The sequence below is a fragment of the Mesoplodon bidens genome (genome assembly GCF_964165515.1).
Source record: "Mesoplodon bidens genome assembly, chromosome: 15".
NCBI classification, from domain to species: Eukaryota; Metazoa; Chordata; class Mammalia; order Artiodactyla; family Ziphiidae; genus Mesoplodon; species Mesoplodon bidens.
The window spans coordinates 12439726-12464902 of record NC_138171.1 but is presented as its reverse complement, the minus strand read 5'-3'; the positions used below and the strand labels follow the sequence as shown (position 1 = coordinate 12464902).

The following is a 25177-nucleotide window of genomic DNA, read 5'->3' as shown; positions in this document are numbered from 1 at the left end:
TTTGCTCTCAGTTCTGGAGGTAAAGTGCTTACTCTAGAGCAGGGGTAAATCTAGAAACAAATGTGGACAAGCCCTAAAAGTGGATCCTTAAATAGGTGCTAAGACTAAGAGGACAGTAATAAAAAACAAACTTCGATTCTTTCATGGGGGAGCCGGCCCCAGCCATATGGTGGCCGGGGCAAAAGGCAGCGAGCGGTATGTCATCTTCCTACATCATCCTCTGGATCTCCTCAAAGTTCATCAGGTTGTTGGCCGTGTCAGACCAGGCAGGGTGCTGGGCCCCATCCATCTCCGAAGCAAGCTGATTGCTTCTTTCCAGAGTATGGTTCAAGCCCCCAATCACCTCCTTACAGTCAGGACACGTGCCCCTCTGCATGGCTCCCCCACAATCACTAATCAGATAGATGTGGCCATTGGGGCACTTGAACCAGTGGCCACGAGGGTAACCTATGGCTTTGACGATCTGCACTCGTTCTTCCTCTGAGATGCCCAGGCCAGAGCAGGGAAGGGTGGCTTTCAGAGCCTCCATCTTTCTCTGCACAAGCTGTTCATCCTTCCGGGTGAACTTACATGTCCCCTCGAGGATCTTCCGGACTCTGGAGACCTCTTCTGCTACGCTGCCTCTCACCTTCCCCTCTGCTATCTTGCAGCGGGTCAGCAGGTTCACCAGGTATGTGAGCCTCTGGATTTCACTTTGGATGTCATCCAATTCCTGGCTGGTGAAGCTCAAACGCTTCTTGGCCAGCCACTCATGGACCTGGTCTAATCGAGTCCTCACTTGCTTCTGTTCTAAGACGTGCACTTTTTTCAGGGAATCATATAGGCCAGCCAGGTGGTCATAGAAGCTGATATAATTCTCAACAAGGCCCAGGTCCTTCACTGACAGGTTTTTCTGGGCCAGCTTCTCTTTCAACATCAGGAAGTCTTCAGGGAGCAGCTGGTAGAAGAGATTCTTCCTCTCCAGTAGGGCCTTAAGTTGTTCCTGGCTGACTGCGATTTCCCCTGCTGAGCCCAAGATCTTTTCCTTGACAACTTCAATCTCTTCCAGCCGCTGTTTGATGCTGGTTCCATACCTCAGATTTTTGCGGATGGGCACCTGGCAGATAGGGCAGACCTTCAACTTGATGGCAACTTCACCATCCTTCTCGTTCATGTAGCGGTCCAGGGCTTGCACCTCAAAGATGTGGCTGCAGTCTTCCAGCTGTACAAAGCGGGCATCTGGCTCATCCTCAAAGCCAAAGAAGATTTGGGTGACTTCTTCCTGGTGGCAGACACGGCACTTCTTGGGGCATGGTTCCCCACACAAACCAATGCAGGGGTGGCCACAAGCCAGCAGCTTAGTACAAGGCACGTAGCATGGGGGTCGGTCACAGGGCTCAGAGCAGAGTCTGGTGCACTGGTAGTGCTGGCAGCGCCAGTTACAGGGTTCCACACAGGGACTGCACAGTTCCCCACACTTCTTCTTGCACTGGCTGTGGACGCAGCGGTTCTGACAGGTCCGCTGGCAGGGCGGGCACTCGCCAATGCACGGCTCCTGGCACTTGTGTGAACAGATGAGCAGGCGATTGCAGGGCTGTTGACAGCGCTCATGGAAGCGCCCTCTGAAGCAGCTGTAGCAGGAGCCGGGACATGGATGCCCACAGTCCAAGATGGTGCCACACTTGGTGGTGCATTTGACTGGCAGGTCATACCTGAGGTCCTCCACATGGCCACACTTCACCTTTTGGCTGTGCCCACACTTGAGTTTCACGGTGACCTTTTCTGAACACAACTGCACACAGTCTTCACCACATAGGTGGCTGCACCTGTGCCCACATTTCAGGACTTTGGGGCAAGGCTCTTGACAGCAGAAATCTGACTCAGGCATGGAACAAGGGACCATTTGTTCATGGCCGCACCGGAGAATGACTTTGGACACCTTCACCTGACAAGGCTGACACTCCTGAAAGCAAACAAGGGGGCACCGATGCCCGTCTTGGCAGATGACCTTCTGGCATGGCTTCATGCACTGGAACTCCTTGTGCAAAGAGTCATAGGGGTGGCAGGCACGGGTGCAGACGTGCCCACAGCCCAGCCGGAACTCACAGGGTAGGCTGCAGCCTCCTTCGGGCACTTTTTGGAAGTCAGAAGCTCTGGATACTAAAGTGTGGGTAACAGGGTGGTTCTGGCAGCACAGCCGGAGGGCACAGCCTATTTGATTGTTCTCTCGAAGGGTATGGATGATCTTGCTCCACAAGGGCACCTTGGCCAGCATCTGCATGTTTCCAATGCAATACATTCCCTTCTTGGCGCGGGACAAGGCCACGCAGATGCGGTTGGATATCTGGAGAAAACCCACCTTGCCTTCCTGGTTGCTGCGCACTAGTGAGAGGAGGACGATGTCATTCTCCTCCCCTTGGTATTTGTCCACCACATGGACCCTGACACCAGCAAATGTCTTGGCAGGCATCAGTTTGCGCAGGCAGAAGAGCTGCCCGGTATAGGTGGTGAGGATGGTGATCTGGGAGGGCAGGTATTCCTGGCACAGGAAGTACTTGCACAGCTCCACCACAAAGCGAGCCTCGTGCTGGTTCTGGTGGCTTTTGCCTTCTTGGATTTCCTGTTCAGGAAAGTTGTGTTCTACAAAGAAAAGGTTGGAAGAGACCCCCTGGAAAGAAAAAGAAGAGAAGGTACATTCATGGTAGTTTTTTCTATCTTCATGTGCGTTGGCCACTGACCCTGTTCCAGGGAGGGACCTTAGAAGGCTTCTGTATACTCTGTACCATAATCTTTAACTTATGAGCATTCTACTGTGCTGAATGCTTTATATACCTTATCTCCTTCAATACAATAATATTACGAGGCAGCAACCATTACTCTCATGTACAAAAGAAGACCCTGACCCTCAGAACTGATATACAGTTTGCTAAAGGTTACACAGCTACTGAATGGCAGAGCTGGGATTCAAAAACCCAGGCCTGTATTCTCAACTTATATACTATTCCTCTTCCTAATAACTAGCTTTTTACTGTTTTGTGTTTTGTTTTTGTTTTTGGCCACATTGCATGGCTTGGGGAATCTTAGTTCCCAACCAGAGATCAAATTCTGGCCCCGGCAGTGAAAGCACCACGTCCTAACCACTGGACCACCAGAGAATTCCCAATAGGTAGCTTTTTCTTTTTTTTTTAATTTTTAAAAAATTTTTTTATTTTTATTTTTTTTGCGGTACACGGGCCTCTCACTGCTGTGGCCTCTCCCGTTGTGGAGCACAGGCTCCGGATGCGCAGGCTCAGCGGCCATGGCTCACCGGCCCAGCCGCTCCGTGGCATGTGGGATCTTCCCGGACTGGGGCACAAACCCATGTCCCCTGCATCGGCAGGTGGACTCTCAACCACTGCACCACCAGGGAAGCCCTAGGTAGCCTTTTAAAAAGCTGGCTGTATTCCCTTCTGAAAGCCCTTTTTTGTCCTGAGGAAAATATAACCTCCTAGGTTGCTGACAGCATCAGAGAAAGATCAGGTAGGGCAGATTCACCTTAATCTTCTCGTATTTGAGAACAGAGGGATGGTTTTCCAGATCCTGGTAAACGTGGGGTGTCAAAAGCCGGGCAATTTCAGGGCACATGCGGTGCTGAAACAAGACATGTATGTCATTAAAAACATGGGCAGAGAGTAAAATGGACAGTTTTCTAAAGACTAAGTTGCTAGTGGAAAATATGGGGAGGTAACATTTGAAAATAATAATAGGGAGAAAAGAGCAGAATATAAACAGCTCCTTCATCTGACACAAACTCAACACAGGCTGAACTTGTGGTATTTTAAAACAAAAAAACAAAATAAATCTGACCGAGTCATTTCAGTACTAAACTAGCATTATTTTAATGAAATAAAAATGCCAAGCTTTCTTGTTGGCATTGGGCAGGCTCCCAGGAGCCTTTTCTTGGACATTTGGTTAGTAACAAAGGTCTAGCTTCTCACCTGGTAGTTCAGACGGACAAAGGGAATGTTTGCTTTCACCAACCGTTCAAAGAGAGACACCTCAAGGTTGAAATTCTTGGCCAGATCATACACATTGGCACTGGGGCGCAGCTGAGAAGAGAAACACGTCTGAGGATTCTCCACTGAAAATGTATTTTCACCATCCATCCATCTACCCACCTATCAAATGTTTTTCAAGTGGCTTCTGTGTTCCAGGCACTGCTTTAGTTGTTAACAGGCTAAGGACAAAGAGTGACAAAGGCCATGAAGCCAAGAAATAAGGGTGATGGGACAGAATGCCCAGGGGTGGAGGTTCTTTACATAGGCCTCTCTGAACAGTGACATCTGAGCTGACACCAGCATGGAGGAAGTCACCAGTCATTCAAAGAGCAAGCCATAACAGGGAGCAGAAAGAAGAGGGTGGGAACACAGTGAGCAAATGAGATAGATGGTGGTATGAGGTGAGGTCAGAGAAGCAGGCTGAACCCTGAGAATACTGGCCTTTGTAGGCCACTTTAAGAAGCTTGATTTTTTAAAAAAATTTATTTTTTATTTATTTATTTTTGGCTGCATCGGGTCTTCGTTGCTGTGCACGGGCTTTCTCTAGTTACGGCAAGCGGGGCTACTCTTCATTGTGGTGCACGGGCTTCTCATTGTGGTGGCTTCTCTTGTTGCGGAGCATGGGCTCTAGGCACGTGGGCTTCAGTAGTTACAGGACGCAGGCTCAGTAGTTGTGGCTCACGGGTTCTAGAGCACAGGCTCAGTAGTTGTGGCTCACGGGCTCTAGAGCACAGGCTCAGTAGTTCTGGCACATGGGCTTAGTTGCTCCGCGGCATGTGAGATCTTCCCGGACCTAGGGCTCGAACCTGTGTCCCCTGCATTGGCAGGCGGATTCTTAACCACTGTGCCACCAGGGAAGCCCAAGAGCTTGATTTTTATTTTAAGTGCAATGGGAAACCACTGGAGGGTTTTAATCTGGGGAGTAACATGACCTGATTTACTTTTTTGAAAAGATTCACTTTGGCTCCTTTATGAATGGATTAGAGGGTGGCAAAAATGGAAGCAGTGGGATGGGGAACATGCTGTTGTAACAGTGCACTTAAAAGGCCACGGTAGGGCTTCCCTGGTGGCGCAGTGGTTCAGAGTTCACCTGCCAATGCAGGGGACACGGGTTCGTGCCCCGGTCCGGGAAGATCCCACATGCCGCAGAGCGGTTGGGCCTGTGAGCCATGGCCGCTGAGCCTGCGCGTCCGGAGCTTGTGCTCCACAACGGGAGAGGCCACAACAGTGAGAGGCCTGAGTAGCGCAAAAAAAAAAAAAAAAAAAAAGCTACGGTAGATTAAACAGTAGCAGAGGAAACAGATGAAATGGATAATGCTACCTCTAAAACACGCCCCAAATCTAAGAGCACCTGCTCTTAGATTGAACATGGGAGGTGAGGAAAAGAGGTATCACAGACAGCCACTAATAAGCTTGAGGACTGGTAAAGCAGAGACCAGGGTCTTCCTGTCTGATTCCTGACTCCACTCCTGCAGAGAGCCAGCCCATCTTCCAGGGGCCCCTGGCCTACCTGCTGGTGGTCCCCAATCAAAATGAGGTGCTGGCAAGCTTTGCTCAGGGTGGCAATGGTGTGGGCCTCAAGTACTTCAGCAGCCTCTTCCACGATGACGATCCGAGGCTCCACCTTCTGCAGGATCTGGCGGTATTTGGCAGCACCTCGAGTCAAGAGAACAAAGAGACTTCTCTGAGCAGATGTCCTGGACTCGCTGGGCCACTGGGCTTCTGGATTGGTGACCCCTGAGCCTGGGTCTGTTACAACCGAGTCCTCACATTCACCCAGGGCCACAGTGACCACTGGATGAGAATGAGTGCTGCTGGGTGGTCTCCAGAGCATCATCCCCATGTTGTCACTGCTGAGGTTCTAAATGCAGTAGAAGCAAGTGGGTAAATTTCACGAAGAGAACCCTAAACACAGCTTGCTTTCAATAGCTTTTCATGGTATTTTCCTCTAACCTACTAAAGAAGTTTCTCTTTACCTGTCCTAGATAATCTGATAGGCATTTGGCATCAGTAGTGAACTCTATGCTTTCTTACCTGTTGTTGTCATTCCTACAACTTGGGCATCTTTCAAGATGTGCAGGTCTTCCTGGAGTCTCAGCTCAGCCATTCTCTCTGCTGACGTGCGGTACTGACGCTCATAGTTGAGGATCTTTCGGCGGGTGTCAGCCTGGTACATCTGTAGCCACAGCCTGGAGAATGTGAAGAACCAAGGAGAGGAAGCCATGTGCTTTTTGAGAAGGTGGAGGAAGCCCCTTCAGTGTGCCCTGTGCATGAAGTGGAACCTACACCCTAGAGGAAGTTACAAGCCACAGAGAAAGGAGAGACCCAGACGTGCAGGGACCCGAGAGTCCAAAATGGCCAACAAAATGATGTGCAGGGAGATGTATGTAAGTGGTCAGGAGCTAAGGAAGGAGGCGGATAAAGAACAGAGGTTAACTACTGGACAAGAGCAAGGGACTTTAAAAGCTTCAAGAAGAATTTCTCACAAACTGTCCCTACTCTATTCCTGCCCGAGTCCCCACTCCTCCCCTCACAACTGTAATTGTGGAGAATTACTTGTAACTCTCCACAAGTAAAACAGATCATGTCACCACTCTGCTGTAAAACCTTCCAGTGGTACTCTTCAGCCCTAAGAGGCCCTGCACAGTCTGGCCCCTGCCCACCTCTCTGCCCTCACTTTCCATTTGTCTGAGACACAGCCATGCTGGCTGCCTTCTTTCAATTTCTCAAACACGCTCCCTCCCCCCTCGAGGTCTTTACCCATGTGGCCCCTGCAAGCTCACCTGTTCCCCCTTCCCAGCTGGTCTTACTAATGCCTACTCATCTCCCAGAGCTTGCCTCCAATGTCACTTTCCTGGATAGCTCAGATTAGATCAGCTCCCATGTTAATATTCTTAGCACTCCTTGCTCTTTTCTTCCTTGGTGTTGATGCCTATTTGTACTTTTTATTTGTGGAACTAACGGATTTGCCTTCCCGGATAGCCTCTAAACCCCGTGAGGGTAGAACAAAGCCTGTCTATTCTATCCCATGGCTGCATCTAGCACTCAGCTCAGTGGGGTGCTCAATCAATCGTCGGTTAACACTAATGTTGAAGATCTGAAGGGCTTATATTCTAGGAACAGGAAAGGAACCCCCTGGGGAAATTACATGGGCGGGCTGGGGGTAAGTGGGGGGGAGGGGGACAGGCACAGTACCAGTACCTGTAAAGCTGCCAGCGAGAATTCAGGTCCAGCTGCCAAACGTCCTGGATTTCATTGGCCTCGGCCTCAGTCATGGTGTTCAGCTTGCGAAGTTCAACCTTCACTTTCTTCTTCATTTTCTTTTTCTGGCTGCGCTGGGTCTGTAGGTATCAGTACCAGTCAGAGTCACTGAGTAGCGGTGGGCCTGGTTCTAAGCCCGAGGCGGGGCCAGAGCACATTTAAAAAGAGAGCCGTCATCTCTGATGAACTTCTCTAAGTGTCTCACACTCTCCCGACAGATACTTCATTGCTAAATGAGGGCTCTGGAGCCAGTCTGTCTGGGTTCAAAGTCCCATCTACCTCTTATTTGTTGTGGGACCTAGAATAAGCTACTGAACCTGAACCTCTATGTGCCTCAGCGTCCCCTTCTATAAAATGGGAATAATAATAGTACCTCTTCACAGAGTTGCTAGATTGACTGAAGGAGTAAATACATGGAAAGCACTTTAGCAGAGTGCTGGCACTAGTTATTACTGAACATCTTTGACCACAGTCTGCTTCTCATTCCTAAAACATGTCATGACAGTAGTGGAGGTGCGTCTCTCTCGTTAAATGCCATACAGATCCTGCTAAGATGGTCTTAATGCCGTTCTATCAAGATAGTACCTTTAACAAGTGGGTAAAAGGCACCGTTTCGGAGAAAGTGCTCCCCCCTGGCTCTGCATGAGCCTTAGGAGGACTGGCATGCCAGATAGATGTCACAATACTATGGACCCCCCTCTGCTTCAAAACCAAACAATTCAACTCCTCCGGAGGCCACATGGCAGAGATGCCCAATCCATGCTTCCAAGTACTGGGCTCATGATTCTGTCCCTCGCATAGTGATGTTGAACTGAACTAGGAGATCAGATTCAAAGCCAGCAGACTGGAGAAAGCTGCATTCAAAGCTGCCCTTGAAGTCCCTTAAATCATCAATGGGGTTCAGTGCTCTATTGTCAGAGTAAGGCATGGTAAATTCTGAGGACCACTGGGTTCTACCAAAGGAAGGAGCAGACAGAAAGTCTGGGCATTTATACTATTCTGGCTCTAAGAGAAATATCAAATTTCAGAGTGATTGAAGGATGAATATTCCATCCAGTCTACATAGCTTACTTCATTCTGTTTTACTTGAATCCTCTAAAATCTTAATGCACAGACTTGTTTGTAGTTGAAAAGAGAATATCCATGAAAGCACCAAGCACTGAGACCGTAAGTGTTTGATCTGACTCATATGTGCTGCGCTTCTCTAAAAGTTCAAGAGAAGCACTTGGCTACCTGCTTCCTGTCTTTCTAAGTTAGCATTTCTTGCCAGGGCCCCTCTAAGAGGCCATAATTTTTATACTCTTGGAAACTGTACCTATCTTATACTAGGATTAGGTTGTAAAAGGGTAAATTAAGCTAATTATGAGGATGAAGTGAATACATACAGTGCAACAGAAATGAGTGGAAATCAGGGGCTGTGGTTCTGGTCAGAACAGATGCTCTCAGGCCTGTTTCAGGAGAGTTACCCACACCCACCTGGCAATAATAACTGAACTCCCATTTCCCGCTCTGTTAGGACTTGCAGGGGCCACAAGGAAGTGAGCTTACCTCCCACTCTCCTGCAGCCTGCTCCTGCCCGGCTGCTGTCCCGGGGCCATAGTTGTCTAGCCTCATGGCCAGAAGCACTTTAGCCAACTCCTGTACTGCCCCATTCTCTTCCTTCTTCCGCCGCCGGGGCCTCACCACCTCTTCCTCCTCAATCATCCGGTCTGCTTGAATCAGTTCAGCCTCCTCTGCGATCTCAATCAGCGAACCCTCCTCTTCCCCTTCTTCCTCCTCCTCCTCCCCTTCTGCCTTGGCTAAGAGAGGAAAGCAGGAAGGACAGGGATGGAGACGCTTGAAGCCAAAGGACGAAAAAGAGTACCTATAAGAGCTTAGATGCATGAAGACATTCTTAAGGGGTTTAAGTGGTTACCTCTGGGTAGGGAAATGGGAGGAACGAGAGGGGAGAGAGACTTAGGTTTCCTTGCATACCTTTTTGTTACATTTAAAAAATCACATGAATGTATGCCTTTTTAAGGAAGGTTTTACTTATGTCAAATACATATACAAAGGAAAGTATACAACGTAAATGTGCAACTTAAAGGATTATAAAAGTATATAAAATGAACATCCAAGTACCTTCCACCCAACTTAAGAAGCAGAAAGTTACCAATTTCTTTGAAGACCCTTGTGGGCTCTACTAACCTGAATTCTAGATTAGTCATTCCTCCCTTTTAACTTTATCACATATATAATGTATATATATCTTCAAACAACAACCATCATCTAGTTTTGACTTTTCTGAGCTCTATATAAATGAAATCATACTGTATAGATCAATATTTTCCTATAACTTGCTTTTTTCATTCAGCATGTTTTTGAGAGTCATACATATTGCTGTATATGCTGTAATTCAATCCTTTTCACAGTTGTATCCATTATCTGAATAGATTGTAATTTATCCATCTGGTGTACAAATATGGATGGATATTTGAGTTCCTTCTGCTTTTCTATTATCATAAAGTGGTTTTGTCAATTAATATCGCCATCAGCCTCATATCAGAGTTCCCACTGCTCCACATTCTTTCAATGTGGGATTATATCAAACATTTTAATTTTTGCCAGTCTAGTAGGTGTGTAATAGTATATCATTGTAGTTTTAATTCCTCTCGTTTCTAATGAGCACTTTTCATGTTTATTGACCATGAGGATTTATTTTGTGACGTGCTTATTAAAAGTCTTTTATCTGTTTTCCTATTAAGCTATTATTTGTCTTTTTCTGATTGATTATAGCTCTTTATAAATTCTGGGCATTACTTTTAAGTCCTGCTCTTCTAGTCTTTACCATATTCCACCTTAAGATGTGATTCTAGGTAGACATGCACCTCTTACCTGTATTTTCAGGTCCTGCTGGAGCAACACTTTGGATGAAAGAACCAATACCCAGACCCAGCCACTCCAGCATCATGGAATGCTTCCTGCCCTGGAAGCAAATCCATTCGCTATTCTGAGGAAAGAATTATTAGTCATGAGAATTTTGTGACAACTAGCATGAGGAAAGGTCTTCCCAAAGGATCAAGGGGTAATTCCCTTAAAAACGCAACATTTGGGCAACTGGGTCATTTAATATGACTTGCATAGATTTAAAAACAAACCTTTCCTGCTCTTTTGAAAAACTCAGGAGCTATGGGAGCAATGAGCCTGCATCCTAAATAGCAACAAATGGCTGAAGTGGGTTGCTGCCACCCCTTCTCCAGTTTGCCTTAGTCCTTGCTACTTCCCAACGCCTCACATCTAGCCTGCTTCAGTCCTTTATAGGACTCTGACTGACCCTTTTAGGCTTTGGGGCTTCAAACCCTGGAAATCACCAACCCACTGATGGTAGAGCTACCATCTCACTAGATTTCTGGCCAACCACTTAACAGAGATTGTGTCAGGGACTTCCCTGGTGGTCCAGTGGTTTAGACTCTGTGCTTCCCCTTCAGGGGGCATGGGTTCGATCCCTGGTTGGGGAACTAAGATCCCCGCATGCCGCGCAGTAGAGCCGACAAAGAAAAAAAAAATACACAGATAGCAGATACTTCTTATAATATCCTTTGAAGGCAGGCATTATTATTATTCCTGCTTGACTGCTGAGGGACCTGAGGATCACACTGGCTCAAGTCACAAGTCTGTGTGACCAGACTGTCAAGTCCCAGGCCCTCTATATGTGCTAGGTTGCCTCGTTATGATTTTGTTTAACAAGCACTTAGAGCACACTTATTAAATCAAGAGGTTTACAAATACTGACTTGTTTATTCAATAACAATACTATAAGAATTAAGTTGATCTGTAAGAAACTGCCATTTTTGCAAGTTAAATTTAAAAATATTGGCAATTTCATGTGGTTTAACTTAATGTTATTATGTGCACTTTTTTTTTTTTTTTGTCACGCCTCACGGCTTCCGGGATCTTAGTTCCCAGACCAGGGATCGAACCCGTGGCCCCTGCAGTGGAAGCTTGGAGTCTTAACCACTGGACCTCCAGGGAAGTCCCTATCCCCACTTTACAAAAGACAAAACAGGAACAAGAAAATTAAGTAACTTGCCTAGAGCAAAATCAGTATTCACATCCAGCAGACTGGTGCCAGAGTCTTGTTTCTGACTAGTATATTCAGCTGCCTTTTCTCACAAAAAGGAACTTTTCACATCACAGCAGCATCTTAGCAGATTATAGCTAATGCTTTGGACTGCTACTTCTGCTGCCAAATATGGGGACAAGAGAGATGCTTGTGCCCCACAAGATGACCCCTACCTGTATTGGTCCATTCATGAGGCTTTTCCAGTGTTGGAGGGAGATGTACTTCTCCAGATGCTGTTCCCGTAGTACGCCACGCATGGTGCACTCCAGAGTCTGGGCCCCTTCATGCAGCTCTTGCTCTGACTCTTTCATTTGTGTCATGATCTATCAAGAACAGAGGGAAAGAAATGATGAAGAAGTATTATCATGCCCCAAACTCAGTCTCTGCCTTGAGGGAAAACAAAGCTAACACAGGAACAGCCAGTCTTTAAACCAAAGGATTAATATCTAAAATGTCTAAAAACCTCCTACCAACTAGTAAGAAAAGGAAACAAATAATACAACAGAAAAACAGGCCAAATATACTGTGGTAGAGACCTCTCTCTTTTTTCCTTAGTAATAAGAACTCAAAGTTTTGGTTGGGCACAATGCTGCCCAGCTAGAAGATGATACTTACCTGGTCAACAGGCTGTAAGAAAAAGTGCTATGGGTGGTTTTGGGAAAGTAGCTTTAAGGCCCTGGCAGGGGCTGGGAGGGGTGGTGTGCCCTTTTCTGTCCTTTCCCCATCTTGGATTATGAGGGCAAAGATCACACCGCAGGATTACCCGAATGGAATGCTGGAAGGAACCAGGGTCCTTCACAGCATTGTGGAGCCTCCCTAACTCCCCTGGACTGCCTACCCAGAAAGCCACTGCCATCTTGGTTATCTCTCCCTTGAGCTACCCCAGATCTCCAAAGCTGGCACTTACACTCATGTAGGCCCTTCGGAGGTGCATGGGGAGGTTACGGCGGAATTCCCGCTTGTTCCTCAGCTCCCTCAGGGTGAACTGCTTCAGGATTTCACTGTTGCTCCTTCCACCTACCCGCACAATGCTGGTCTCTTGACATTTATAGATGCCTGTGGAGCAAAGTAGAGCATGGCAGAGTTAAGAGGAGCTATGCTAGATTCTCTCAGGTGAGAGCTGTGTATGTTTGGGATGTTGTTGCAGCTGGTCCCTTAGGGTACAAACTGGTACTTACAGGGAACCTACCCCACCAGTGAACAAGAAGGCCCCAGAGATGATGTGACCTGCAGAGCAGTAAAGTGTAAAGGCTTTAGAATCAGACACTTGGGGACCCAAGTCTCGTCTGCACCACTTACTGCTATGTAACCTGGGGCAGGTTACTTAAGTTGAGCCTCAGTTTCTTTGTCTGTGATTTGAAGACAGTAATATTTTCCTTATAGGGCTATAGTCTGGATAAACGAGAGAGTATCCTTATAGCTCCTAGGGAGGGCCTGGCCCAAAGTAAGCATTAGTAAATGTTCTCTATTATTCACTCTACAGGTATTTACTGATTGCTTATTATGTGCCAGGCATGTGTTAGTTTCTGAAGATACAGTGGTCAAAACACAGGCTCAGTTCCTCATTTGTTCTTATGTCTCACAGTCTACCAGAGAAGATACATATTAAACATTTTATCATAATAAAACTTAATACTATAAATACATGCTAAAAGTGTATAACAGGGGACCTTAACTAGTTTGGGTGGGGTAGAGATCTGATTTTTGAGGATCTAATTTAAACTGATACTCTAGGAATAAGGAAGATTTAATCTAGGTGAAAGGAGGATATGAAAGATTAGAAAATAATAGTCTAAGCATTATTTTCCAAAGGAAAAACAAACACTTATTCATTCATTTATGCAATTAATATTGTTTGAGTGTCTAGTATGTGCCAGGATCTCTGAATACAGCAAGAAACAGGACCAATCTACTTAGTGTTTATAGTCTAGGGTAGAGACACATACAAATAAATTGGTACATATATGCTAATTAAGTATTTGAAGAAAAAAATACAAAAGGAGTCTTAACCTTGTCTGGGGCCAAGAGGGCAGGTCCACATGAAGTGAGACCTGAGGAATCAGCTGGAGCCATCCAGGCTGGATGCATCAAGATGCAGACAGCGGGAGAAAGAAAAAGTACATGCTAGGCAGAGGGAACAGCATGGGCCAAGGGAGAAGCTGGAGAACTCAAGAAACTGAAGACAGTCAGAGTTGCTGGAGTTAGAGAGAACAAGGGAAGAGGTAGGAGATGAGGTTCAGAATTAGGCTGGAGCAAACCACACACAGCCTTTCAGGTTGTGGACTTTATCCAAAGAGCAATAGAAAGTTACTGAACTTGCTGACGGTTCAACTACAAATGTCTTAATAGAGAACCTTTTTTTTGGGCCACACCACACAGCCTGCAGGATCTCAGTTCCCTGACCAGGGGGCTGAACCCAGGCCACAGCAGTGAAAGCCCAGAATCCTAACCACTAGGCCACCAGGGAACTCCCAACAGAGAACAATTTTGCCGACAGATATTACCTTCCAGAAACTGGTCCAAAGCATGATTAGTATAACACACAACCAAGATGGGGAACTTCTGGAGGTTAACTTGCCAAACAGCCTCGTTGGTTAGAAGGGCCTGAACAATTTTTAGACCCACATAGGTTTTGCCTAAAAAACAAGGAAAAAGGAGAGTTAAAAAACTTAAGAGACTTTCTAAAAGGAGTAATTACGTACAGCAAATTATTATTATTATTTAAAAATTTAAGGTAATATATTGAGATGGTTTAAAATCCTAGAAGCGCAAATGGGTGTATTATGTCCTCCTCACTCTTCTGTCCCCAGCCACCTAGTTCCTCTTGGAAGCAACCAGCGTTACTAGTTTCTTGCGTAACTTTCCAGAGGTAGTCATTCTATGCACAAACAAAAACGAATATACAGTCTTTTTCTAGCCTTCCCCCTTCTTTTTTTTGTTTTTTTTTTCCGGTACGCGGGCCTCTCACTGTTGTGGCCTCTCCCGTTGCGGAGCACAGGCTCAGCGGACATGGCTCACAGGCCCAGCCACTCCGCGGCATGTGGGATCTTCCCAGACCGGGGCACGAACCAGTGTCCCCTGCATCGGCAGGCAGACTCTCAACCACTGTGCCACCAGGGAAGCCCTAATCTCACTCTTGATTAAAGAAATACAAATTAACCACTGTGATACACATTTCCAGAGGGCAATTTGGCACTATCTATTAAAATTACTAATTCACATATTCTTTGATTCAGTTAGGGATTTCTCTCCTGGATATATTCTGCTTCTGTGTGAAATGACTCACAAACAAGGTTGTTCACTGACCTATTGTTTTTATCAGTAAATCTTTCATAGGGAACTGGTTAAAGAGATTATGAGCTATCTATACAATGGAATATTATGCAGCCACAAACAGGAGTGAGATAATACTTATGCACCAGTATGAAAGGATCACCAAGAATATTTTATAAGTGAGCAAAGCAAAACATATGCAAAGTGTTTTCTAGCATAGTGAGTCAAAAAAAGTGGGAGGAAATAAATATAAGTATGCATTTGCTTGAATATTCATAGAATATCTCGGGAAGGATAAACAGGAAGACAATAACATTGTTTGCTTTAGATAAAGGAACTGAGTGGGATGGTGGGAGGAGAGAGACGTGGAATTTTTAAAATATTTGAACCATTTTTTATTAAAACATAAAGTTAAAATTAATAATGAGCCAAAAACTCTAACCTCTCAGATCAGCAAAAACTGCTGATGAGCAAAGATTAATAACATACAACAATGCTGGAAAGTATATAAGGAAATGGGAACACTAATTCATTCTCGGTGGCAGTACAAACTGGTACATCCTTTTTCTTCTTCTAAAGCCCTGAAAGCATCACTTTAATTATGCAGATTTTCCCGTCATATGGGTGTTTCTTATCAGGAAGAACTTTCCATTTTGTTACATTAATTTTTTATCACGAGTTGCCATTATTTTATCATTATTTTTAAAGAACCTCTTCCTGTTTTGTTTTTTATTTTTTAAATATTCTTTTGGGAGGGTAATTTAGCAGTACCTACCCTAACTATTAACGTGAATTCCCACATTCGGAAAAAAACTACAGAAATAATAAGCAGAGTACTCAGAGATAAACACACACAGATATAGATTATGAATACTTATTAAGCACTGTCTATGAAACCAAAAAAAAAAAAAAATCTTGGTGCATTCATGCCATGAATGCAGGGATGGTAAAAAAGAGTGAGGTATATTTCTAAATGTGACTGCAGTGTAAAGAATGTAAAAATACCCCTAACATGTTATATACATATATATAAATTGTAGGCCAATATATAGAGCATAATCTTGTTTTTGTTATTTAAAAAATAGGAAAAGTGTGCTATGTAAACTTATAAATACACGTAAAGACACAAAGATATATCAGTTTTAACTTTGAAAAACATCTCAAAAGACACATGTCAAACTGCTAATAGTAGCTATCATCTCAGAGGAGGATTAGAGAGTGGCACACGGGGAGGAGGATGTAGGGAGGTATATTTCTAAGAGAAGCAAGTTCAGTGTGGTAGATAGAGAAGCCAGGAGCCGGCTTCTAGACTGCCTGAGTTCTAGTCTTATGTCTGTTACTTGTCACCTGTGTGAGCTTCAACATATTATTCAACCTCTCTTTGCCTTAGTTTTTTTCATCTATAAAATGGAATGGTTTCTACCTCACAGAGTTGCAATGAGTTAACAGATGCAAATCATATACAGCAGTATTTGGTGTCCAGTGCTATTATATACTTGATATCATTTAACTTAAATTTATGTAAGATCAAGCAAATTAATATAGCCTGCGACGGAGCAGAAGTAATGCATCTCCCTAAGTCTGACCCCTCAGCAGTCTTACTACGCATACCAATGGGTCCTCACTGGAAAATCACTACGAGGAGCTGCTTTTTAAACAAGTTCAATGCCCATTCCAGGGGAATGTTTTAAACTGAGACATTCCAGAAACCTAGAGTCAAGTCTCCCTTGCCTATCTCATAGGGCAAATGTCATGTGCTCTGAAAAATTTTCTCTTACCTGTTCCAGGAGGTCCTTGAATAATAGCCAGTTCTCTTGTGAGAGCAAACTGCAAGGCTTCCATCTGGGAGTCATCCAGCTTCAGGGTTTCTTTTGAGGGCCACTGGCTGGGGTCTAAGACATTAACTCTGGTATGTCTCAAGCCCTCAGTATTCCTCAGAGATTCCCCAGTGGCAGAGGGATTCTTTATTAAGGGAGTGAAATCGTATCTGCCCCCCATTAGTAAGTACCTTGGCTCCTTCACATAAGAGTCACACTCCACGATGTTCCTCTGGAAGGGGATGTCTTCCTCTTGGACTTCCTGGAGTCCTTCCAGGACGTGCCTATAGGCCTCAAAGTATGCGGTTGTCTCCACCATGAGGAAAGAGTCAGAGGGCTGGACATCTGCTAGCAGCTGTTGGCTCTGCTCATTGAAACAGAGCTGGACAATTCCTCGGCAGAGATCTTCCTGCTCCCGATTAGACACAGTGGCAAAAAGAAATGTCTCAAAGTTGTCCTTGGACATGCACACCAAGGACCCATAGAGCAATCGCTTGGAGTTCTGCCAGCGAACGAACTTCAGTGGTTTTGTGTCAAATTGCACCTTGTAGACAATGCCTGTTGACGAACACACGGGGGTGATAATCCTGGTATCAAAGTAGATTCGGATGTCATCGAACTTTCTCTTCCTCAGGCCTTGGTCTTCAAAGCTTTGGAGAAGTTCCAAAATGCCCTCTCGCAGGGGTCTGACAAAATCCTCTCGCAGGAGTCGGAAGTGGGTATCCAGGTAGATAGCAGTGCTGTCGTATTTCCCAGAAATGATGTTGGGGCGAAGGAATGGCCTCTCATCCAAGTGCACTTCATTGTAAGTGGGGTAAATGGGCATGGTCCGGTAGCTCTCAACATGGTCTTCTGCCTCAGGCTGCACAAGAGTGTAGGTGTCCACTCTTAAAGTGCCCTCTCGTCTCTTTTCCTGCAGATGTTCGATGATGGTCTGGACCTTTTCCAGGTTCTTCTCTGTCTCTTCTCCTATGTCAACACCAGAGGCTCTCAAAGCATTAAGAGAAGCTGGCAGGAGAGAAATGAGCATGGAAGTTTCCTGCACAGAGCTGGCAGGGAAGACACTTACAAGGTCCTGGAGGAGGGAGATGATGTTGCTAATGTGTTCTGGATACTGGTTTCGAACATGGGGGCTGGATTCAGTGATCATCCCTACCACATAAACCGGCAAGCAGGCTTTGAGGAATCTGGAATTCTTCAATATGCCCAGAACATGGAGAATGCTGTGGCGGTCCATTTTGGAACTGCAAGCCTTCCGAAGAACTTGGCAGATGAGCTCAAGGAAGTTGGACTTCATAGAAGAATGAGACAAGAGCTCCTTCAGTCCTAAACTTGTGGCAAGTGTGATGACCACCTCAGAGGGATCTTTCTGCAGAAGACTTTCTAGGAACTTGTAGCCCAGTTTCTTCACCTGCTGTGGCTGTTCTGCAGGCTTTTGGTGGGGGCTCCGCCACTGCTGAAAGTTTTCATCAGATCGTGGTGGTCTGCGGTTCCTTCCCTCCTGGTTGCCACCTCTCCACCTGGTGTCATTTTCCTGACCATGTCTTTGGCCTCTAGGTTCATCACTGGCACGCCCCTCCTGGCTTCTCCTGCCCTGATGTGGGTTCCTGCCCACAGCCCCAAACCTCTCTTCTCTTTGCCAATGAGGAACAGGATGGTTGTTGGCCCTAGGATGCCTTCCGGGCTGGTTGGCTCCTCCTCTGAGAGCACTGGCTGGTGGATTATCGGCCTGATTTCTAGCTCTTGGTGGTAATTCTCCATCCATAGGCTCTAAACACAATGGGAATTTTGGGTAAGTACAATGATATGAACATACTTTCATTTTCCAAAACAACTAAGGAGCTTAGGTTTTATTTGGAGAGAAAAAAGGTTTCCGACCAAGTCGTGATAAATATAAACTAGTTTATCATGTTTGTTGTATATATTACGAAAATATTGTTTTTTCAAAGGGCGCAAAAGAAAAAATAAACATTTGTTGAGTGCCTAATACATGATGGAGGATAACTACTCGTTTAATCCTCACAAGCTGGGATTATTTCAGAGGCTCAAAAAGGTCATCTCATTGCTTTCAGTCTCTTGCCAGTACCGAAAAACAGTGAGAGCATGAGTTTCACAGCTAAACAGATCTGGTTCAAACCTTGGTCTAGGTACTTCCTTACTGTATAACCTTGGCTAAGTTGCATAATTTCTCTAAGCTTCACCATCTGGGTTGCTGTAAAGATTAAATGTTTATAAAATGCTTAGTATACTACCTGACATATAAAAAGCTCTCATTAATGTTAATTACTAGCAGAAATACTAATAATTTTTTATTGGGAATACCCTATTGATTTCTAGGGCCATTGGTTCTGCCTCTAAACAATTAGGTCATAGGCAACAGAGACGTCAAATGAGATAAAACCATAAAGGGAAATGCTTTTGGAACATTCCTCAGCATCAGATGGCAAAGGGGGAAGGTAGGGCTTCCTTTACCAAGATGTTTTTGAGCCAAATAATAGATTGTGAAGGAAACTGAAAAATAAAACTCAAGTTCTATTTCAGAAAACTGAGAAATGAAACTCAAACTTTGATTCAGGAGGCTGAAAAATGAAAATTAACTTTTCCTCCTTTCTGCAGCACGAGTTCATCGACCTAGTACTTATCTATTCCCAAGCCTCACACAGGGAGGTGTGGGGAGAGGGAGGAGACATACCCAGCACACAAAGGAAAGCTAACATCATCCTGTGGCTGAAGCTGAATTTGTCTTCCTTGATCTGCCACACATTTCATAAGTGACCTTGGCCAACATACCCAAGCTCTTTTTCTTTCAATTTCCTTTTCTCTAAAACTGATTCTAGAGCTGACCCCACTTAGCAGAATGACTTGGAGATTTTAAAAACAAATAAACAAAATAAGACTGTACGCCATGATTGGATGATAACAAATGTTATGAAAGTTTCAAATGCACACCATATTCAAGATGATTGTACCATTTCATGTCGTCAGATCCTAAATCCACTAATGTATGTTTCCTTGTTTTGTACATTGTAGAGAAAATTTTAATGTGACAAGATAAAGGAAAATTTGGTAAAATATAAATACTGTAATACTGAACTTTAAATTTTTCTAATTGTTACTTTTATATTTACTTTTCAAACTCCCAAGACATCATAAGAAAGTCCTACTTTTGATAATCTGATCTGATTAGAAGACTCAGTGTTTTGAAAGAATGGAAAATTGTATCATTTCTCATCCTTTCAACATTCACGTAGCTCATAAAATAAAGTTCGACAGTTCTTCCTCATTCGTTCCATGACTGAAACTCAGAAGACATGTTGCAAACTTAGGGAAAGGCAAGAATCCATTCAGTTTAGTTTCGTTTTAGAAAGTTCTGAGCAAACAGAATAATCACTACAGTAGAGTGATACTTTCAGAACTAACTTTGCTTTGGTGCCAAGGACTCTAGACATGTGCTATCAAATATATGGCAACTAGCTATGTGTAGTTATTAAGCATCTTAAATATGACTAGTCTGAATTAAGATGTGTAAAATGACACATGGAATTTTAAAGACTTAACAGCAAAAAATGTTAAACACCTCATTAAATTTTTTTATATTGATAACATCTTAAAATGATAATATTTGAATATTTGGTGGGAGTCAATACAAATATTAAAATTATTAAAGTACTATGAACACTAATTAGAAAAGGTATGTGCACCCCTATGTTCACTGCGGCATTATTTACAATAGCCAAGATACAGAAGCAGCCTAAGTGCCCATCAACAGAGGAATGAATAAAGAAGATGTGGGGTGTACACAAACACACACACACACGTATATACACATACATATATACATACATATATATATAAAACGGAATACTACTCATCCATAAAAGAATGAAATCTTACCATCTGCAACAACATGGATGGACCTAGAGGGCATTATGCTAAGTAAGACAGAGAAAGACAAATACTGTATGATTTTACTTATATGTGGAATCTAAAAAACCAAAGAAATGAACAAACACAAAAAAACAGAAACAGAGTTATAGATACAGAAAATAAATAGGTGGTTACCAGAGGGGAGGGAGGTAGGGGGAGAAGATAAATAGATGAGGCAAATTAAGAGGTACAAACTTACAGTTGCAAAATAAATGCATCATGGGTACGAATTGTACAGTGTGGGGCATATAGTCAATAATTATGTTATATCTTTGTAATGGTAACAGACTGTGTAACAATAATCACTTATTGTGATTATTTTGAAATATACAGAAATACTGAATCATTATGTTGTGTAACAGGAACTAACATAATGTTGTAGGTCAATTATACTTCAAAAACAAAGTCATAGAAAAGGAGATCAGATTTGTGGTTTCCCGAGGCAAGGAGTTGGGGGAGGGGGAAATGGATGAAGGAGTCAAAAGGTACAAATTTCCAGTTATAAGATAGATAAGTACTAGGGATATAAGGTACAACCTGATGAATGTAATTAACACCATTATATATTATACAGGAAAGTTGTTAAGAGAGTAAATCCTAAGAATTCTCATCACAAGGAAAACATTTTTTCTAGCTCTTTCATTTTGTATCTGTGAGTTGACAGATGTTCGCTAAACTTATCTCAGTAATCATTTCATGATACATGTAAGTCAAATCATTTATGCTGTACACCTTAAACTTACACAGTGCTGTATGTCAATTATGTTTCAATAAAACTGGAAAGAAAAAAAACTCCAAGAAAAGTACTATAATAGTAAAATATATTCAATTATAATAAAATGATATTATTTGGATATATTGGCTTAAATAAGACAAATACCAAATTTTATTAAATTAAGTTTTTAAAATGTATGTCACCTGTTTCTTTTTGTTTTTAATGATGCTACTAGAAAATTAAAAATTAAGTTTTTGGCTTACATTATGTTTCTACTGGATAATGCTGCTCTAAACCAGTTACTTCCAGGGACTTCCCTGGTGGTCCAGTGGCTAAGACTCTGTGCTCCCAATGCAGGGGGCCCAGGTTCGATCCTGGTCAGGGAACGAGATCCAACATGCTGCAACTAAGATCTGGCGCAGCCAAATAAATAAATATTTTAAAAACCCAAAAAACGGTTATTTCCATTTCTGACACCTCAACACTACCTTTGCTAAAGTGAACTGCACCCATTTAGAAGCTCTCTTAAGGAAAGGGGACGGTCGTCTAGTCTCTGAGTAATTCATGTTGTAGCTAGGGAATAAACCATTCTTTTTTTTTTTTGGCAATGCTGTGCGGCTTGCAGGACCTTAGTTCCCCAACCAGGGATTAAACCTGGGCCATGGCAGCGAAAGCATCAAGTCCTAACCACAGGGCCATCTGGGAATTCCCAGGAATAAACCATTCTTTACTTGAGAGGTGCAATCTATTTTGGTGGGCCTGCTCATTCATAAGTAACTCAATTTCCTTCCCATTACAGATTTTCTTCAACTTACAACTGGGTTACTTCCCGATAAACCCACTGTAGGTTGAAAACATTAAGTTGAAAAAGCATTTAAGGGCTTCCCTGGTGGCGCAGTGGTTGAGAGTCCGCCTGCCGATGCAGGGGACACGGGTTTGTGCCCCGGTCCAGGAGGATCCCACATGCCACGGAGCGGCTGGGCCCATGAGCCATGGCCGCTGAGCCTGCGCGTCCGGAGCCTGTGCTCCGCAACGGGAGAGGCCACAACAGTGAGAGGCCCGCGTACCGCAAAAAAAAAAAAAAGAAAAAAAGAAAAAGCATTTAATAAACCTAATCTATCAAACATCATAGCCAAGCCTACCTTAACATGTGCTCAGAACACTTACATTAGCCTACCGTTGGGCAAACTCATCTAACACAAAGCTTATTTTGTAACAAAGTGTTGAATATCTCATGTAATTTACTGAATAATGTACTAAAAGAACAGGATGGTTGTCTGGGTACAGAATGGTTGTAAGTGTATTAGTTGTTTATCCCTGGGACAGAGTGGCTGACCGGGAGCTGCGGCTCACTGCCGCTGCCCAACATCACAAGACAGTATCTTACCCAGGAAAAGTTCAAAATTCAAAATTTGAAGTATGGTTTCTACTGAATGCATATTGCTTTTGGACCATCTTGTAAAGTCAAAAAATCGTAAGTGGAACCATCATCAGTCTGGGATCATCTGAAGGTAGAAACCCTCGCTCACCTCTGTGGTTAATATGAGGATTCCTGGGCCGGGCCTCCGGACAAGGTCTTCGGTCCTCCATGCCTGAGTCACCTGATTTCTTCCACGTTCACGTTACTTTCAGTTGTCTGGAAGTCTGCACAGGTTGACAGTTATCAGTGCCTTTTGAAATACAGCATCCAGCAGGAAAAAAACCCAAATCGTATCAAGCTAATCCTTTCTACCTCTACATCTTAATGATTCGTTAATTAAGAGTCAAACATAGATTTTAATCATGTGCACAAGTGTTCAACTCTGCGAATGCTCAATACCAAACACTAAATTCACAATTTAGGATCAAATTTCAAAGGATCAAATTCCCCCTTCCCTTTATCCTTGTACTTTCTTGGGGTTAAGGGAGTGTCATCAATTCCCACTCAAAACTCCTGTTTGGTTTATGCCTTTAGCCAAGATACTTAATCGGTTGCTAGGTTTCATTTTCCTCTCCTATAAAGCAAACAAATATTGTTGCCAGGACAGAAAGAAGTACATTTTTATTAACCCCCAAACCATGTATTTACCATTCCATCCAGCATTTCCACTATATAATACTCTACAGCTTACAGTACTCTATAGTACATAAATAATTAGTGAGCAGTTATCCCTATACTACTCCTTGGAACACAGCCAAACTGATTAAGCCCTCCGCTCTACTGAATCAAGAGAAAGAAATTACATGTTTCAATAACCAGGCGGCTTAGCATCTACGGGATGTAAGGGGCTAGGGAAAGAGTGGCTGAGAGTCCTCAGCAAAGGGACTTTTTCGACTGTCCCTTTCACTGAGTTTTAAAACATTCATAGTTGGAAACTGTGAATAGATCTGGCATTACATGAGGAGTAGCTTTTACCCTCATCAGAGAAAGGAGTCAGCAGGAAGGAAAGGAGTCCCTTTCCTTCCTGCTGGGAATATTTTTGGTGAATCTCATCCCTCATCTTATCAAACCCAGCTCTCATGGCACAGGTTCAACATTTAGAGGGTTTTTTGTTTGTTTAATTAGAAAAAAATGCTCAGAGGAAAATTCCTTCTTCCTCTTGTTGAATAGAAACTCACAAATTTTCTGGGATAAAAGAAACAGAAGAAAAGAAAAAAGAAAGGCAAGGAAAGGGAGGAGCAGAGAGGAACAGGAAATGCTACCACAAAAGCAGGATAGAGCGGGTTTCTTTGGGAATCAAGGCCTAAAAGGGCAGGATGCAGAACATCAGTGACGGTCAAGCTGCTGTAGTGGTTCAATTAGAGAGGAATATTAATTACCAGGATGGGATGAAAGAGGTTAGAGCTGGGTTTCAGGGGCAAGTCTCCAGGGTCCTGAGAGAGTATAAGAAAGGATGGAGGAGTCCCTGGCACCCAGGCGCCCAGCAGGTCCTGATGGAGATACTGTAGGGTCAAGGGAGAGCCAGGGCTGTGTGCGGCCGTGAAGAAGGTGCCAGGGCAAAGCTGAAGCGGGGAGCCGCTGGGGAGGTGGGGGACGGTGGAAGAGGTTTGGGGGCCTCAAGGAGAGGGTGGGGCGGAGCTCAGCTGGGGGCTGTTTGCTAAAGTGATGAGGGCCTGGAAGTAGGAGTGGGGAGTCTAGGTGCGGAGGGTGGCTGTAGAGGATGGGGATGAATGAGGTGATGATGGGAGGTGAGGACGCTGGAAGATGAAGGGGGAGCTGTGGCAGAAAATGAGGGTGGAGATGGGGGGACAGAGGAGAGCTAGGTGATGAGGCTGGAGGCGGAGGTGGTGATGGAGGCGCTGAGGGGGCTAAGAGGGGCGCTGAGGCGAGGGGCCAGGGGCTCAGGTGAGTGATGGGGGCGCTGAGAAGGTGACGGGTACTGAGGCGGTGACGGGTGCTGAAGCGGGTGATGGGGGCGCGGGGGCTGAGGAGGTGGCGGGGGCGCTGAGGCGGGCGTCGGGGCAAAAGCGGCAGTGGAGGGGCGGCCGCCGGGGGTCGCGGCGGGCGGGAGCAGATGCGTGACCGGGGCGCGGGGCGGGGGTCGCTCACCGGACTCCGGCGCGTCCTCTCTCTGCCGCCGCCGCCGCCGCCGACTGGCGCTCGGACTCGGGCCCAAGCAGATCAGCAGCCCCGCCCGGCGCACGGTACTTTCGGTTTCCTTTCCCCGCAGACACTGGGCGGGGCGAGGGGCCGGCCCGGAGGAGGAGGGAGGGGAGCAGGAGGGGGCCTGGGGCGGCGAGCGAGGGGGCCGGGCCCTGGCGCAGCCGGCGCCCCCGCCCTTAGGCCCGGCAGAGGCGGGTGGACCCGCGGGCGTCGCCTCAGCTCCCCGCGGCGGCGGCGGCAGGGCAGGCGGGCTTGGGCCGGCGCCGCTGAGGGGAGGGGAATGAGGGGGGCGGCTTAACGGCACCCGAGGCCGTTGCAGGCCTCAGCCGTCCCCAAAGGAGCGGGGACCAGGCGGACAGCTTGGTGCGTGTAAAGCGCGACATGGCGGCGAGGCCGACGAGCCCGGGTGGCCTCGTGTGTACCGGGAAGGGGCGGGGCTACTGTGGCCTTGACAACCATTAGGCCTCCTCCGCCTAGGCGGCG

The 25177-nt window shown here is 45.1% G+C and overlaps 1 protein-coding gene across 1 annotated transcript; it reads right to left on the bottom strand.

Moving 5' to 3' along the window:
- Positions 1-208: 208 nt before the first annotated feature.
- ZNFX1 (zinc finger NFX1-type containing 1) lies at positions 209-25177 on the bottom strand (the record flags this gene model as incomplete). The annotated part of the gene is made up of 14 exons (XM_081257878.1): positions 24641-25177; positions 22641-22755; positions 16431-18239; positions 13884-14015; positions 12287-12435; positions 11553-11702; positions 10152-10266; positions 8826-9076; positions 7218-7357; positions 6051-6205; positions 5527-5672; positions 3957-4067; positions 3514-3609; positions 209-2647 (listed from the first exon to the last, which is right to left on the bottom strand). The coding sequence occupies exons 2-14, from the start codon at positions 22699-22701 to the stop codon at positions 209-211; spliced, it is 5754 nt and encodes a 1917-aa protein (XP_081114004.1). The 5' UTR covers positions 22702-22755; positions 24641-25177.